General features: G+C 52.2%; 1 protein-coding gene across 1 annotated transcript in view; it reads left to right on the top strand.

The window, feature by feature from the left end:
- LOC102860350 (chromosome unknown open reading frame, human C1orf127) overlaps positions 1-16,243 on the top strand; it is a 41,622-nt gene extending 25,379 nt beyond the window's left edge. Inside the window, 6 exon segments of the mRNA XM_006885901.1 lie at positions 1,909-2,024; positions 2,519-2,557; positions 2,599-3,652; positions 4,551-4,736; positions 10,033-10,259; positions 15,767-16,243. Of these exon segments, the coding sequence (XP_006885963.1) occupies positions 1,909-2,024; positions 2,519-2,557; positions 2,599-3,652; positions 4,551-4,736; positions 10,033-10,259; positions 15,767-16,243 (2,099 nt within the window).
- Positions 16,244-16,648: the final 405 nt, after the last annotated feature.

Here is a 16,648-nt window from a genome sequence, read left to right on the forward strand (position 1 = left end):
CAACTGGCACAGGACAGAGCAGGGTTTAGGGCTGTTGTACAGAGGGTCGCTATGAGTCGCAAGCAACTCTATGGCACATACAACAATATGTAACTGTGATGGCCTAGTGGTAAGAAGCCGCCCTGCAATCCCAAAGGCACGTGGTTTGAGTCCACCAGCTGTTCTGCGGGAGGAGGATGGGCAGTCTCCTCCTGTTCCATTGACTGCATCTGAAAACCCATTGGAGGGTCAGCTATGAGTCATTCCGACTCACACCATCACAGCAACTACATGTAACTAGTAAATTGGTATACTAGTAAGCAGGGATGGCCTTAGCTCTCTGTGGTTACAGATTTGTTAATTTTTTTATATGTATTTCGTCTAACCTTCTCACCCCTCCCTCCAAAGTGACTAAATCCGTTAGGACAAGTTCTACTTATTTCAGATCACACATGTTAAGGACAGTGGAGGAAATGGAGCATCCAGGCTGCAGAAAAGAAATTAAGGGGGTGCGTTTAGTTATGGAATATGACCAGTTGACACACTCGACAGGTAGTCAAAAGGCTCGAGGTTTGAGCACACTCAGAGGCATATCAGAAGAAAGGCCTGAACCACTGAAAATGCTACGCGTCCTGTTCCCTGACATGCGTGGGAGCGCCGTGAGGCAGAATTCCCCCATAGCAATTGACGCTGGGTTAGCTCTGGCTATTTTCAGATTATAAAGCTGGTTCCACAATGGCAACAATTCCATGGGTCAGGTGGAGAGCAGAAAGGGATGAGGCAGCAGGAGGAGAAGAAAACTCACTGCAGGATGATCAGCAGTACTGATATGTGGTGCCAAGGGATGCTGGAGATTGATCAAGATTCTTATGACCCAGAAGCCTGCGTCTGTAAACAGAGTGGCCACTTCCTCCCAAAACAGCTGCCATCAAGTCATCCTCAACTTGTGTCAGTAAAGCTATACTCCATGTTGTTGTTGTTATGGGCTGTAAAGTGGCTTGTGACTCATAGTGATCCTTTGTATAATAGTTCTGAACTCTGCTCTATTTTGAGCCAATTTGATTGTCTTGGACACACCTGTCCCCATTGCCCCAATCTGAGTCAATCCACCTCAGCCGGGGTCTTCCTCTCTTGTACTGTCCCTTCACCATTCTGAGTATGATGTCCTTCTCTAGGGACTGGCCCCTCCTGGCCACATGCCCAGATATGTGAGATGGAGCTTCAAAATCCTCGCCTCCAAGGAGGAACTTGGTTTCACTCTCTCCAAGATAAACCTGTATGTTCTTTTAGTAATGTTCAATACTCTTCTCCAGCACCACAACTCAAAGACATTGATTCTTTTCATTCTTTTTAAAAAGATTTACTCCATAGTTTTTAAAAAAAACTTTTTTATTGTGCTTTGAGTGAAAGTTTATACAGCAAATTAATTTTGCATTTTGTCATTCCTGTAGATCCAGGCACTGTATTCCTCCCACTGTCTCTCTATGATTCTCATTTCCATCATCTTTTTATCCTGTTCCTTCCTGCTTTCTGAGCATTCTCTCTGAGCCTTTTGATCTTATTTGATTGATTGTTCTAAGTAGTGACTGCCTCCCTGGTATTATTGTTCACTTGATAATTGTGCCTACTATTTGGCTGAAATTTGAGCCACAGAATTGAGTTTAGTTCTAGGCTCAAATTAAGAGCCATAGTTTCAAGTCTCATTTAGATCAGCAAGCCTGGTAACTTTTAGAATTTTTAGTTCTATGTCACATTTTCCTCCCTCTCTGTCCAGGTCTGGGAACTCCAGGCCTAAGCCTGTACTTGAACTTGCCCGCTGGTGCTATGTGTCCTGTCTAGGGAAAGCGGACACACATGGTTCCTTACAGAAAAGGATGGGTAGGTTTTTCTTACTCAGGAGAAGGCTGACGCTGGCTTCCTTTCTGGCAGGTTTGGGGACAGAGTTGCCTGCCTCATCTGACATGCTGAGGACCATTCCCTCCTCTGAGTCCTCAGTACCAGACACTCCTCAAGTAGGTATGCCACCTGCTGTCTCTCTCTGATCTGCAGGGGCTTTGAGGAAGGGCTTTGCATACTGTGGGTCGGATGGACTGCAGATGCATATCTGTCTCTATTTCTTCTGACTACAGTTTCCTCCAGTTGCCAGGCTCCCGAGGCATCAACTCCCTTTCTTTCAACTCCATTTCTTCCAAAGAGAGTCCATCCCAACTCCGGGCCATGGCACCTCCTCCTGAAATGAAGGGTACCCCCCAGAAAGCTGGAGACCCTAAGAGCTCCCCATTAAGAGCACCTCCTCCTTGAGCCCCCCCCCCCTGCAGTCTCCTAGGGCCTGGAGGGTGGGGAGAGGAGGTAGAGAAAGGGCCAGCAGCTGTGCACACCGAGGGCAGTAACTCAGGAGTTCCCCAGGTACCTCAATATGGGACCCCCAAGACCAGGCTAGAGATCAGTTCCATGAACCCTTCTCTGGCCAATAGCCTCAGGTTTTACAAAGTTCACTGCTCTTATTATCAATGTTTTTCTTTCTACACTGCTTTCTCAGACAAAGGGGCTTGGGCCATATCTGCAGACGATCAGGCCTGTGGGAAGAAGCTGAACGTCCACTGTCTCCAGTTTCCCCAGCGTGATACAGGTTCAGCAGGATCCCCAGCATTCCTGGGGGACGAGGGGTTCTCTGGACACTCTCTGCTCTCAGCCATACTCTCCTCAGAATCTTCAGGCACTGTCCAGGCTGGCTCCAGATCGCGACATCGAGTCTCCCCAGACCCCACGACTCTGCCCACACGTTTGTCCTCAGAAGTCACCCCTGCACAACCGCTACTCTGGAGACTTCAACGTTTTCAAATGTCCCCGGCCTCAGAATCACCAGTCAACCTAACTGATAGGCTTGGAACTGGAAAGACTGAGCAGGACCCCACCCAGCCACCAGGAAGCCCCCTTATGCTGGGAGGGTGGTCAAAGAGGGAGGTGGATACAACAAAGCCCGTCCCAGGGGAGTCTGAGCAGGCCAGTGAGGAGCTCCAGCCTCTGACGAGGTCCTCGAGGCCCTCGTTGACTAGTCCTGCTGAAGAGGCGACAAGTTCTTATTCTCCCAAGGGGCACCAAGAAACATCCTCTATTGAAGAGGCCACAAGGCCACCTCAGGAGGTGTCTGCCTCCTTTCAGGAGGGAACTGAGGGGTACCTGAACTTGTGGTCCCAAGACCCCCATCAGGACTTATCATCCTTCAGGGAGGGGGGCCCCATTCATCATCCCAAGAGTGAGTGTACCCAAGGAGTCGGGGCAGCAGCCAGACCCCAGTGCCTCACTGGGGACCTCAGGACCCGAGCCCCATGGAAGGCACGGGGTGGGAGTGGACCCTACATAACCCCTACCCCACTCCTCACTGAGTGGGAAGACAGCCACCTGACGGGTTGTCCTCGGAGATCTCTGAGCCCCGCCTCAAGGAAGCTGGCGACCTCGTTCACAGGCACAGGGGCACCAGACGCAGCCCCCAGTCAAGCAGTGGAGCAAGAGGACAGAGAGGCTGCATATACCTCCAGCCCTTCGTCTCTGCAGCTCCCCACAGAGACGCCTGCCCCCAGCCTGATGGAGCTTGGCCATCCTTCCCCTGACGATGAGGGGGCTTCGCCTCTGCAGGAGTTGACGGAGCCCCTGGTGGCGGCTAACCCTGAAAGTCAGGCTCCCCTGCACCTCAGATCATCATGGAGGGGCTTTCTGAGGACTCCCCCCCTTGACAGGCCTCCGTGGTGACTCTCAGGGTGAGTCTGGGGAGCTTCCCAGGTGCTGCCTCAGGCAAAATGGGAGAGACAGTGTTGAGGTTCCCAGAGGATACAGGAACGTCCACTTGAGCACCTCCCCGTCAATCAGTCTGGTCTCTCTAGTGTCAGCTCTCTCTGATTGTGCCCAGACATTAGGATCAAGGATGTGGGCTCTATAGTCGGGAATGTGCTGGTTAAGCCTCTGCTCTCTGCTGTGTGACCTTGGGCACAGCTCTCACCTCTCTGTGGCTCCATTCCCCAGCCAGTCAAATGGGGAAGACAAGGGAGCTCTGGTGGCCTAGTGGCAAGAAGCTACGCTGCAATCCCAGAGATGTGCGGTTTGAGTCCACCAGATGCTGTGCTGGAGAAGGAAGGGCAATCTCCTCCTGTACCAGTCAGATCTGCTTTGACGGTACACGCACAAAAATTAATAAAATAAGAATAAATTTAAAAAAAATATGGGGAAGACAAGCAATTCCTCCCAGATGGGATTTCTGAGGGTCAAGAGAGGCAGTGGCGGTAAAGCTCACAGCGAAGCCCCAGCTGGCCCGTGTTTCCCTTGTGGTCATCCACACAGGCTATTAGAACTACCAGCCACTCCTGCCCGTGCAGAAGGGACAGTTGTCCATCCCAGGCAACAGAAAAGGCTGCCACCATTCTTGAGACAGCTCTGTGGGTGATGATGAGGTTGCTGAGTGAGTGACCCCCCAGACCTGAGGCACCCCGAAAGGACCCCACAGGGCAGGGGAGGACTGGGATATCACGACTTCATGATTATGACTGACCACACCCTGTCTCTGGCTTCCATGACAGCAACTGGCACCACGCTCGCTGTGACTGACCCAGTGACCCCCGTGACGTCAGTGCTCCCCAAGTCCCGGCCCACAAGTCCAGTGTGGAGGCCCCCAGCCGAGAGTGGGGCGCAGCGGCCTGAGCCAGAGCGTGGCCCTCGGTGCTTCCCTGGGAGGCCCCCACCCCCAGGCCGAATCATCACGGGAAGTGGGATCTGAATCGCAGCCAAGGCAAGGAGGCCGCGGGCAACGCCCGGAACGCGCACGAAATAAATAAATAATCAGGGTTGTCTTGGCTGATAAACGACGGTCTCTACCCCGAAGACGACTTCTCTCCCCCGGCCGCCCCCCTCCTTCCTCTACTCCGGGCAGATCCATCCCAGGCAAAAGCTTAATAGCCCCATTTAAAGCTTTTCCTTTTCACCACGGAATTGAGCTGCTCCTGCCATTACGAGGTTTTCAGCTTCTCTCTGAAATCAAATTACTGACTCCATTTAATTTTTTAAAAGCTGGGATGATTTCCCTTCTTGAATCGAAGCCGTGACTCCAAGGCCAGCCCCGCCCCTGGCCGCCCTGCCAGGCCTTCCCCAGCCAGGCAGCGCTGCCCAGGATGGCAGCCCCCAGCCAGGGCAAGCCTGACACCTAGAGGGAAGCCGGGAGCAGCGGGAGGCCCAGCCTGGGCTGGACCCTGACCTCCTGGGGAGAGAAGAGGGTCTCAGGCTCCCCAGGTCTGGGAAAGGAATCCAGGGGTACAGCTTTAAGAGCCTGGTTTTCTCGGTGGCTAGCACCAGCATGACTGGGGGTTCCCAGGTCACCAGCTGCCTTCCCATAGTGCAGACCCTGGGTCCCTCACTTAACAGCTGGATGTAGAATCTATGCCAAGCACTGGTCCAGCTTTCTGGCAGGGAGGGTGGGCAGGTCTCGGGCAAGTGGCAGCGAAGGGGACAGAGGAAGTCCCACGTCCAGGAGCTGAAGTTCCTGAGTGTCCACGTGTGAGCTCGTGCATTTGTGCACACGTGTGTGTGCCTGAGCATGTGTGTGTACGCACAAGCACGTGACGGGCAGACGGCAATGGGTGGCAAACACCCGTTCAAGCAGATCCTCCAGACAATGCTCCCCCATGCAGCTGGGGAGGCGGATGTGTGTGACCTGTGGGCTATTTTGGGTGGAACGATCTGGAAAAAAGGTCTCTCTGAGGAGTTAAGGAAGACACAGAAGGAAGGGTCTGGTGGAAGGGTCCTGGGCAGAAAGAAGAGCGAGTGCAAAGGCCCTGAGGTAGCTACTGAGACAGAAGTCTGGTGAGGCAGGGCGGAGATAGCAGAGGAAGGAGGAGGAGTGGAGGTTAGCCTGAGGGGAGGGCAGGCCACGGCCAGGAGCCTGGATTCCACTCCAGCAGAGGCCACAGGCAGGGGACCATGACTGAGCCTTTAATAGGCTGGTGGGGAAGAGGACTTCAGAGAGACAAGAGTGGCAGCAAGGGGACAGGAGACCTGGATGGAGAGGTGGAGATGGTGCCGGGCGCAGCCAGCTCCACTGGAAAGGGACTCAGAGTCCCTCTGCTGAGTGGCACCTGCCAGCTCTGCATGCAGATGACATGGTGGAGGCGGCTGCCAGGTGAGACTTGTAAAAGGTACATCTTCTGTCCCACAGCACTGTGCAAGGCTTCCTGCTGCTAGCCAGCCCCTTCCTGTCTCTTTGCATTCTCTCTATGTCTTTCTGTCGCTGTGTCTGTTTTCCTGTTCTCTCTCTCTCTCTTTCTCCCTCCCTCCCATCCCTATCTTCCCCCACCTCACCCCTTCTTCTCTGCTAATCCCTCTACCATTGGGACATGGCAGGGCCAGGGGAAGAGAGAAAGAGAAAGCAGCGCAAGGAGTCCTATAAACTGACCCTTTACCAAGTCCTTCCCGTGTTTAACCAACGTGCGCCCTTGGAGACAAGGCAAAGGGAATCAAGTTAATGAAATCACCAGCCTTTACCTGGCATAAATGGCTCTTCACCCCCAGGCGAGCAGCGATTTGCAAGGCGGAGAGGGTCTGGGCATTAACTGTTCTGGGCACTCTTCCCAGCTCTGCGCACCACGCAGCTGGAACAAACCACTTCACTTCTCTTCCTCCAAACCAGGCCGGTCGTGTTTAATTAGAAAGTGCTCGGGGTTTAATTAGAAAGTGCTCCTGTCCTCCCTCAAGATGTGACAACCTCCGGATCTTGACCAGGGCTCTGAGTCGGCCTGGGTGGCCCCTGAGCCCCTGCGGGGCCCCTCTGTGTGCATGTGTGTGAGTGTTTGCCTTGCCTTGGGGGTGTCTAGGATCCCCGCTGAGGCCCATCAGTCATTTGTTTGTGGTTGATGCATCCTCTGAGATCCTGGCTGGGAGCGGCTCCTGGGGGGGGGGGCAACGCCCTGCTGGGCGGGGTCTCAGACAACCTGGGCATCTGTGTTCCTCCGCTCTGACCCTGTGTAGTTATTGAGGTTCTTCCTGTTACATGGAGCGGGTCCAGTTTCCCATTTGGTTTTTCCTTCTCAACCATGTGCCTTTTCATGCCCTGTCACATGTCCACTCATTGGTTCTCCTCCGTCGAGGGTCCTCCATGCCCAGATCCTGCTGCCTCCCACGACTGCCTTTCTCCAAAGCAGCACGCTCCTCCTGACTTCGTGGTGAGTCCCCGCTGGGTATTTGAATGTTACATCAGTGGGATCCTCCCAGTAGTGGTGGAACCACCAAGGAGGCGAGAGCTCTCCGCTTGGTGCTGGGAGACCAGCTCTGCCCTCCCACGCCCTGTGTGACCTTGACAATCAGCTTCAGTTTTAGCATCAGGCTGTTTGAAAATAAGAGCGTGTAGCTTGGCTGCATATGTAAAATGAAGTCAATCTTTAATGGTGACAGTCATGAATTAAAGGATCCCAAATACAGAGCTGTTATAAACTTCACTTCTGCAGGACCATTCTCCCAGCCAACCTCAGCCCATCTATCAGCCAATCCTTCGTTTACAGGCCTGGGCTCTGGAGCGGGGTGGGGAAGGGAGGAGGGGATCGGAGCTGCCAGTGGCATCAGCTCATGCACATGGAGTGACAAGCACAGATGCTTACTGTGCGCGTGAAAGCCTGGAAACTTCTAGCACCTTTCCTAGCCCAGACTCAGCCTCCCCGCTCATTAACCCCTCAGAGCAGTGGTTCTCAGAGTGGGACCCTGGTTCAGCAGCATCAACGTCACTGGAGAACTTATTGGAAATGCCATTTCTCGGGCCTCACCTTTGACTATGAATTCTCAAAAACCCAAATGGTGCCTAGCAGTTGCATTTGTCAAGTCTGCTACGTGGTTCAGGCCCACAATAAAGGGGAAAGTTTTGCCTGGTAAATCTGTACCTACTGCCTCCCCAAGCACGAGTAATTGCTTGCAACCATCGTAGTAGTTATACTTGACATTTATAAAATTTACCTGGACTTTGAGAGCACTGGTGGCCTAGTGGCAAGAAGCTGCGCTGCAATGACACCTGTTTCAAAGCCATCAGCTGCTCCGCAGGGAAGGATGTGCTATCTCCTCCCGTGAGATTAACTGCCGCTGAAAACCTACTGGAGGGTCAGCTGTGAGTCAGTTCTGACTCAATAGTACACAACCACCACCACCACCACCGCCACCTGGATTTTACTAGAAATTACTTAGAACAAGCACAGTGGAAGTTCGTTTTCTCATACTTTGGACATGCTATTAGAAGGGGCCAGTCCTTGGAGAAAGAAATCATGCTTGGTAAAGGAGAGGATCATGGGAAAAAAGGAAGACTGATACAGAGGAGTTGACACAGTGGTTTCGGCACAGAAGCTATTGTGAGGACAGCACAGAATTGTTGTTGTTGTTAGGTGCTTTGGAGTTGAGTACGACTCATAGCCACCCTATGCATGTTAGATCTGAACTCCTACCCTGCCATCCCCCTCTTCACAATCTCTGACACACTTAAATCCATTGCAGCAGTGTGCCAATCCATCTGATTGAAAGTTGTCTTCTCTTTTGCTGACCCTTGACCTTTTCAAGCATAATGTCCCTTTCCAAAAAATAGTTTCTGCAAGCAAAATGCCCAAAATATGTGAGATGAAATTTCTCTGTCGTTGGCTCTAAGGAGTACTCTGACTTCATTTCCCCCCCCCCCCAAGACATATCTGTTGGGCCTTTTGGCAGTCCATGGAGTAGTCAGTACTCATCTCCAACACTACAACTCAAAAGCATCAAATCATTTTCTGTCCTCTTTATTCATTGGCCAGCTCTCAGATGCATAACAGATGATTGGAAAGACTATAGCCTGAATCAAGTGCACCTTTGTCACAGGATTGAATAGTGTTTGGGTTCTTTTTCTCCTCTTGTAATCAGGTTGCTGTGTGTCAAAGCTGACTTGGTGGCAGATAAAAACCACAATATTGTCTATTGTCTCTTTTTTAAATTTTTTTAACTTTTTTTTATTCATTTCAATGAACATCTACAGAGATTTTGGAATTCCATTCATTCATTCATTCATTGTTGCACTTTTCTCCCCCCCCCCTGACTCCCCCCCACCCCCAGTTCGCTCCTCTCCTTGAAAAGCAGAAGGAAAACTCTTCACTGGTACATAATCCCCCTCACATCCCCACACCCACCTCCACCCCGAGTATACTCCACTCTGCAACCCTCATTCCGGACTCTAATAATAATCATAATGCCCTAAAATATATTACTTTTAAACTATTCTCTCCCTCATTGGCTTCAATGCAGTAACTGTCTCAATAAGCACGGTTAAGCACAGGTGTGCTTGTGTTCACTTGCTAACCTGTAGTGAACAATTTCACATCGTTCCACCGTCTCGAGGATTCTGCTTGTAGGAATGGCTGGCGACTGTCTCTCAACCTCCCCAGCACCTCCCTTAAGAATCAAAGCTTCTTTTTCCAAGTTCCAATCGCTAACAGAGATGCAGTACTCAATAATCACATGTGTGGTGAAAACATGTGCAGCTGTTTGTTACACATTAATAAGTAAGCACCAGTAACTTTGGGGAAACCATTGCTCTTCCCATTTTACAGATGCAGAAACTGAGGCTTGGTGCCTTACTCAAGGTCTTCTAGTTACTAGATGGCAGCACCCAGAACCCTGGCCTTTTCATTCCACATCACAGGTTCCGAGCCTGGCACTTTGAGCTTCTAGGATCCTTTCAAGCAGGAAACTAAACGCATGTCCACTAAGGATACAGGACACCCACCCCCCTCCCCAGCCCTCTCCCCGGATTTCCAGTTGCAACCCCAGGAGAAAGCATCCAGGAAACATAAATTTTGCTTGGCGGCTAAAAGCTCTGAAAGGAGTTCCACGTCAGGGAGATGGGACTTTATTTCTCAATGAAATGGGCTTTTTATGGTTGGAATAAAAGTGCCAGGGGAGTCTAATGCCAGGAAGTAGAGCACATTTGATAAACTCCTCCGGTCAGGATGGGGCTGTCTGGGGGGCGCCCACAGCGCTGCCCCGCGCTTGCAGAGGCTCTTTTCTCCACAGGTTACAGTCGTGGCGGACGAAGCCCGGGCGTCTTCGGTGGGAACCACGCTGCTGACGATGCCCGGACCGGGGACCCACGCGAGCCTCACAGGGTCGCCGGCCCCGGGAGCAGGACTGCAGTGCAGAGAGCGGGCAGCAGGGGGCAGCACAACACACTGTTCCAGTCCTGCCCAGTGGGCGCTGCCAGGGGGCTGCGGGAGGGGGTCTCTAAGGCTCAGCTCTCAGAGGTCAGCAGTGACACCCCATCTTCCTGCAGGCCTCCTTTCTCCCTTCCAGCCATTGCACTCCAGCCGCTTCAGAGCAAGGCAGTTTACCACCCTGGCCTTGTCTGCAGCCCATGCACCAGATTAAAATCACAGGGGCGGGGGTTGGGTGGGAATGGAGGCGGCAGCAGAATGGGCCTTCTTCATCCTTTAGTCCACCCTCTGGTCAGTTTCTCGAAGTTTCTTTAGCCTTTGCTTTTGACTGATTACATCCTTGGCTTCCTTCTGAGGGGCCACTTGAGGGGTCTGTGGGGGTATGTAATGGGGGTGGATGGTTTTTGTGGGGTCGCGAAACCACAGCTTTGGTGGTCACAGGAGTAGGAGAAACCCCTGAAGGACAAAGAGAAAGTGCAGAAACCTCTTCATTTGAGAACGTGTGTGATTGGCAGGTTTACGGCCTCGGGAAGGTGCGTGGTATTCTGCACAATCAAGTCATTTTTAAAAATAATCTCCCTGCTTAAGTCGTACACGCTGCTAATTGCATTTTAATAAGTCTCTTAAAATCTTGCCATATTTTTTAATATCCTAATATTAGGTAAGTGATTGCGGGGGACACTGGAGGGCATGGAGAGTTTATATAACGGAGGAAGGGCTGTAATGCTGCTTTATTGGGGGTGGTGGTGGCCACCTATGCGGCGTGTGGACGTTAGTCTGTGTCTGTATAACATGTGTGTGACAGGGAAGGCGTGCATGTGGGCATGCATGATATGTGTGTCCACACACCTGGTTTTCTCCATTCATAGCCCTGGATGGCCAGTCTCAAGGTAGAGAAGCTCATGGCCAAAGGATTAAAAATCACAGAGCTCCCCTGCTGTCCCCAAGTCCAGCAAACTCTCCAGTCGTGGGAGAGAGACAGGCTGCTTCTTTGCCTTTGATTCCCCGGCCCCAAACTAGAACATCTTAGCTTGAAGGGACTGTTACCCAGCTCGTCCTAGCATCTGTTCTAAGATGAAGTTCTTACCTTAGACATTTGTTAGGATTTGTTCAAGGCCATGGAGCAGCAGGAGGTCCCCGGGGGTAGGGGAATAACTACCATCTTTCTCCTAGCCCAGGAGGCTGTGTGGTCCTGGCACACCTCTTGCATGTTTTAAACTCATGCCCATCAGTGACATGGTGCGGAGTGTGTATCTGTGCGTTGCCATTTATTGACCATTGTGCCCGAGAATCTGAGTAGTCCAAATGCTTAACACTGCTAACGAAAAGACTGGAATCCACCCCGGGGCGCTTCAGGAGACAGGCTTGCTGATCTCCTTCTGAGAGGTCACAGCCATGAACACCCTCCCAGAGCTCACTCCTTCCCTGACGCACATGGGGCTGCCAAGAGTTGACTAACAGTTGGCACTGGTCCTCCATGCCAGACAGTTTGTTGAACACTTTCCCCTAAATAGTCTCTAAGGGGATAGTGAATTAGGGTCATCAGATGGTCCACAGCTATGAGTGGTAGAGCTGGGATCCAAACCCAAGAGGTGGAGTTCTGTGCCTGGACGCTGAATTGCAACTGGGTAGGAGGCTGAGCTGAGACCAGGATACTTTTGGCATCTTCTGGTGACTGAGGACCGTGAGGACTTTGAGGAGCCACCGGGGAGGCTGGCACAGTGCTGCGAAGCAGACACTTGTGGTTGTGGTCACTCTTATATCCAACTCCTCCATTACCACAGGGTGTGTCCCAAGGCTTCTCATTTGAACCCCCAGAGGTCAAAGACCCAAAGGGCCATGACCTTAGTGTGTCAGATCCTGGACCTTCCAGTCCCCTGGACTTTCCAAGATCCCCTGAGGCCTGCACCGGCCCTCGTCGTCTTCCTCCTCCTCTCTACACGCCACCCGCCCGAGTGGGAGGCACATGTTGAGGGAACTTCTGAACAGGAAGTCAGCGTCCAGGTCGTCCCCAATCCCTTTTCATGTGGTTTCTTTAATCCCCCGGGCTGGGTTTCAGAAGCGTTTTACAGTTTCAGTTTTACAAAGCTATGCTCCCTTTAATGTTGGCGTTTTTCAGGAGGTGGGGGAGAGAGGCTTCAGTCAAAACATGTGTGTTTTACACCAGCCAGCTGCGGCCGGTGCTGGGGAGGGGAGCAGCAATGTGGCCTCCAGGCTCAGTGGGGCCCCTGGCTGGACGAGAGGGCTGGTGGGCCCCCGAGCCCAAGCGCCTGCTCCTTCTCCTCTCCCAACTCACTCTTACCTCCCTTTCCCACTTCCGTCTCTCCTGGCCTGGCTCCAGTGGGACTGAGGCCCTCAGTTGCAGCCCCCTGCCCACCAGTCATGCCCTCCAGGGGGTGTGGTCATCACATCATTTTATGCTTCCCAGGCCACTGGCATGCTGATATTCCCATCATGCCTTGGGCCTCTTCTTGCAGCCACCTGGGGCTTTATTCACTGTCTGGTTGCTGTCATTTGGCACTGACTCTTAGGGACCCACGTATGACAGCAGCAAATGTTACTCAGTCCTGCACCATCCTGACAACCATTCATGTGTTTGAGCCCATTGTCGCGATCCCCGTGTCCGTCTGACTCACAGAGGCTCTCCCTTGTGTTCACCAGCCCTCTGCTTTGTCACACGTGATGCCCTTTCCTAGTGATTGTCCTTTTCTAAGGACACATCCCAAGTAAGCAGGCTGTAGAGGTGCAGTGGTGCAATCGGTCAGTGCGTGGTACGTACACAAAGGAAGCCGGGCCACGTCTGGCCACCCTCGCCTCTGAGGAACATTCTGCCTGTACTTTTCCCAAAACGGATGTGTTTGTTCTTCTGGCAGTCCACAGTACAGTCAATATCCTGTGCGCCACAATGTAAATTTATTTACTATTTCCCTTTAAGTCAACAAATTCTTTCTTTTCTTTCGAGTCACTCTGGGATCAGCCAGTTCCCATCCACGGTGATCCTGTGTATATCAGGATAGAACTGTGCTCTGAATAGGGTTTCATGGCCATGACTTTTCAAAAGCAGACACCAAGCATTTCTTCCATGGCACCCCTGATTGGATTTGAACCATTAACCTTTCTGTTAGTAGCCTCACTTAATTGCTACTGCCCAGGGACACCCTCCTCAACATAGACACAACTGAAACAAAACTATGCATGAGATGGAGAGTTTGGTGTGCTGTTTGGTGTATGCCTTCGAGTTAGAACTGTGTACTTACCACAGGGAGCTCTGGTGGATTAGTGGATAAGGGCTTGCACTGCCAACCCAAAGGTGGGAGGTTCCAATTTACCAGTTTCTCTATGGGAGAAAGATGGGCAATTTCCTCTTGTGCAATTTATAGCCTAAGAAAACCCACTGGAGGGTCGGCTATGAGTCATTTCTGACTTGATGGCATGGATGAGTGAGTGATAACTGCTACAAGAATTTTAAGGCTACAGACCACCTACAGTAATCTTCAGGGAATCCTACATTTCATGGTCACTTCCCAGCATAGAGATGTAAGATGTCAAGGGGAGGGGACCTCACAGTGCTAGTGAAAGGCCACCTCATCAATCTGCCACCAAGGCCATCACTCTTCCTGCTGCATCATGGTCTTTCAACTTGGCTTCTTGGGCTTGGACTCTCAGATAATGGGACTAACCATGGCCACTCTGAGCTCACCCAGAAGTGCTAAGTTTCTCAGCAGCACATTTGAATGGAAAGAACACAAACTCTGGAATCAGACCTAGATACACATTCCAGCCTCACCTCCAGACCCTCGAGCCTCTGTTTTCCTACCTGTGAAATGGGATGCCTCCAAGTGACTCAAGGATTAGACAGAGTCTTAAAAGGGTTGCAGCACAGGGTCCTGCAAACCTACAAGTTGCTCACAATACTCGAGACCCATCCCCAGACCTGGCTTTGTCATCTCCTTTCTACCCCTGGGAGGCAGCATGATGTCACCATGGATGGGATGAGGGCCAAGGAGTATGCCCTGGAGGGGTTCACAGACACGCTCCTTGTGTCACTGAGCACGCAGTGGCTGTGCCAGGAGGAGGAGGAGGACCTCTGTGGAGGGAATGTCTCTGGAGGCTGTGGACGGGGTTGAGACAGAGGACACATGGTCCATGTTGCCTGGGTGCTAGGGCGGCAGGGATTGCAGAGACCATGCCCACAGTGAGCTTGGTTCCCTCACCCCTGCTGGCTCCTTAAGCCTGGCTTGGCTCCTGCTTCTCTCCAGCTGTTCGAGGAGGAGTTTTGCTTTGCAGCCTCTGCAGACTCAGGCCATGAAGAGGCAGGGCCTGCTCGGACTCCCAGACAGAGCTTCACCTCCTTTACCCTCAGTGGCCTCAGAACACAAGATGTTTGTGTGTCTGGGCCTGTCACTGGGCTGCCTTTCTCAGGCTGGAGGGTTCAGTGGTCTGGGTCAGTGGTCCTGCCTCCTCTAGGCTAGGGGCTGACCTAGGAGAGAGGAGGAAGCCCACCTCAGGCCAGAGCAGAGAGGTACTGGGCACTAGAACGGCAGTTGGTTCTCTGCCTTCAAACCCAGGAGTGGTTAAAAGGAGCTGAAGGTGGTGGAGGTGGTGTTAATGATGACGATAATGATGGTTGACAGGTACCAAGCGTTTCCATGTGCCAGACTCAGTGTTAAGCCCTTTATATGCATTACGTCATTTGGTCTCACCCAAATATGTGCATAAAGGGTTCTAAGAACAGTTCCTAATAGACCGGAGGTTCTCTACAAATATTTGTTGAATTCAAATTGGAATCTCCAGATGGGACAAATGGTCAACGTGCTTGGCTACAAATCAAAGGACAGGAAGTTCACCTCCAGATAGAGGTAACTCAGAAGAAAGACCTGCCATTCTCCTGAATACTTAGCCACTGAGAACCCTGTGGAGCACATCTCTCTACTGTTGCATACATTGTTACACATAAAAAAGAGCAGGAGGGCACAAGACAGAGAAAGAAAGGAATTGGTCCCAAGAAACGAACAGGCCTTTGTTGTGTGATCTGTGAGGGACGCCAAGTGACCCAGCCACATGGCATGCAGACAGGATCCAACTGGCCTGTAGGCAGTTTGGGGGGTTTCCTTTCTACAACGGTCCTGGGGAGGACTAAGATGGTATTTCTCGGAATTTGATTTGTTAATTAAGTTAGGTTTTAGCACCTTTTTTTCCAAGCTCAGACTCTTATCAGGATTCATTGTCTGGCCTGCTCTTTGATATGACCAGCTTAGATGTTATCAAGTTTCTCAGGAAGAGATCAAGCTTGGAGGTGGTGGGCAACTGCCTTATTCTTCCTTCATACATAGGGTCGCCATGAGTCAAAATGCATGAAACAGCAACTGGGTTCAGAGAGGCTGAGAAAATCCAGCAGCTCTCAGCACCACGCGCTTTTGGGTGACTCCTTAACAGCGAAAGTTCTTACCTGGACACAGGTTCTGGAAGAAGGTTCTTTCAGTCCTATGATGAGGGGGGCTGCCTGTGCCCTTTGGGTGGGCCTGTTGCGGCCAGATCCCCTCCCCCCCATTGAAGGGCCTCCTCTGCTTACCCCTCCTCCATCTCCTCTCCACCAGGAGAGAAACACCCTTGGCCTGGGGCCCCCCTGGCTTCCCCAGGGGCGGCGCGGGGAGCAGGGCTGGGCCCTGGCCGCTGCAGCTGCTCCGGGCTGGGGAGGAGCGGAATCAAAGGCAGCCCATGTGGCCCCGCTTTCATCTCCAGGCTTCAAAGAGGTGCAAACGCACTCTGTCCCCGTGCCAGGCGGCCGCCAGCTCCCTCCGCGGCCCCAGCCTGCTCTTCCCTCCGCCCGCCTCCTCTTTCCCGGAAAGTCAGCGGAGCTTCAGTCCCGGGGCACCCCCGAGGGGCCCCAACTCTGGGCCTGTGTAGGAGACACTCTGGCAGTGCCTGCAAGGAAGGAAGAAGAGGCTTTGTGGGTTGCGGGGGCGGAGAGGGTGCTGGGTGGGAGGGTTGGGGACTTCTCGTACATGCGACCTGCGGGCCAGAGTTGGGAGCTGGGGCGCTATACAAGCAGCTCAGCTCGGCTGATCGGCTGATCGGTCTAAAGCCTGAGGGAGGAGGGGGCGCACCCAGCCATTGAACCCCTGTCTGTGGCTGGTTCCAGGGCAGAAACGCCTTAAGGTGGAAATGCACGATCCTAGAGTTCTTTTGAGATACAGTTGGATGGGCATGACCCTGCCTCGCCCTCACAACTCTTTCTGTTTGAACCCCTGGTTACGGCCACTGTATTGAAGGTCTTCCACTTTTTCATGGACCCTCTACTTTATTATTAAGCATCATGTCTGTCGTGGATTGAGTTGTGTCCCCCACAGAATACATAACTTGCGTGGGCTGTGGTCCTCAAAGTTAGGGATGGCAGGTACACAATAATGCAAGGTTGTGCCCTGACTGGTCAGTCCTGATAAGAACTAAGGGATTAGGGTGGGATGTGAGACCTCTAA

The sequence above is a fragment of the Elephantulus edwardii genome, unplaced genomic scaffold, assembly GCF_000299155.1.
Source record: "Elephantulus edwardii isolate Elephantulus edwardi_28Jun2011 unplaced genomic scaffold, EleEdw1.0 scaffold00045, whole genome shotgun sequence".
In the NCBI taxonomy this organism is placed as follows: Eukaryota; Metazoa; Chordata; class Mammalia; order Macroscelidea; family Macroscelididae; genus Elephantulus; species Elephantulus edwardii.